The 1,279-nt window shown below is 36.5% G+C and overlaps 1 protein-coding gene across 1 annotated transcript in view; it reads left to right on the forward strand.

The window, feature by feature from the left end:
* Positions 1-1,279, forward strand: part of LOC105515510 — a 34,515-nt gene that overhangs the window by 26,231 nt on the left and 7,005 nt on the right. The window contains exon 3 of the mRNA XM_011947340.1: positions 638-808. Coding sequence (XP_011802730.1) covers positions 638-808 — 171 coding nt within the window. The remainder of the gene's footprint in view (positions 1-637; positions 809-1,279) is intronic.

Raw genomic sequence — 1,279 nt, forward strand, 5'->3', positions numbered from 1 at the left:
TTTCATTTTATTCATTGGCAAATATTTAATTAAGCTGTCACCATAGTAAACATTAAAAAAACAGAATTAACAAAATAATTCTAGTGAGCTGTGGACATACAAGTTAGACAACTGATTAGAAGCATAGGTTAACTCCTGTGCCATTTGTGGCATTTTTACAACTTATTTACTCTAAGTGATGATTTCAGGAATAATTGGTTTTTGTTCTTGCCTTTTATTTATTCAAGCAGAAGAAAGACATAAGAATGATAACCCACACACATACAGAGTAGTAGAATAGCAAGAGCTAATCATTCTCAAACACAAACTCTTGAAGATAAATGTAAAATATTTCAGTTAAGCATTTCACTGTCCAAAAAAAGGTATACCTTTTTTTTCCGAGTACTCCAGGGCAGGAAAGTACATTTATCAATCCCCCTGGTGTCCACTTTCTTAACACATTGTTCATATTGGTATATATTTTTCTTATTACTTTACTTACTCATCCTATGTATTGTGCTTCCTAAATATATTTCAAATTCATTCGCAGCCTTGTGATTTTCCACGCAGTTTCTTCCCTTGAGCCCTCATTATGTCCCATGTCCTGCGGGGGTTCCCCCACCCCACCCCTCTCCTCATCTGTAATGTCCCCTCACAGTTGCTGCCCTCCTGGGAACTGCTGTGCTCTTTCCTGCTCCGAGCCTTGTTACCTCCTTCTCGTACTAAAATGCCTCTCCTATTTGTCTTGGTGAGCTCCTCTTCCACTCTTCAAAGGCTCCAGAGCCCTAGAGAAGAGCATCGGCTCAAAAACTTTCCCAAGAAGCTGCAAGTAATGAGAGTGTCTAAGGCCACTCTTTCTGCTTTATGGCAATTTTATATTTAACGTGGTATTGAGTCTTGCTGAGTTTTCAGTCCGAAGTCATAATGTGCTCAAATATACAAATTCCAGAGACACAGAGCAGAATGGTGGCTGCCAGGAGCTGAGGGGAGGAGAACACGGGGAGCTGCTGGTCAACAAGTGTAAAGTTTTAGTTATGCAAGAATATGTTATAAAGATGTGCTGTGCAACACTTATCTAAATATTAATTATTAATAAAATAAAAAATTCAAAATTATTAACATACATTTCCCCCTGAGTTTACTGGACAGACGCCTTTATATTTGTCTCTGCTAAATAGACTAATGTGTAAGGATTTGGCACAAAATTTGTAAACTACAAACCCAGCCAAAAACAAAATATTATTTATTTGTATAGTCTTTCAATAAATAAAATTAATTTAATATTGCTAGTTTAATAAAA

This window comes from Colobus angolensis, unplaced genomic scaffold (genome assembly GCF_000951035.1).
Source record: "Colobus angolensis palliatus isolate OR3802 unplaced genomic scaffold, Cang.pa_1.0 Scaffold260, whole genome shotgun sequence".
NCBI classification, from domain to species: Eukaryota; Metazoa; Chordata; class Mammalia; order Primates; family Cercopithecidae; genus Colobus; species Colobus angolensis.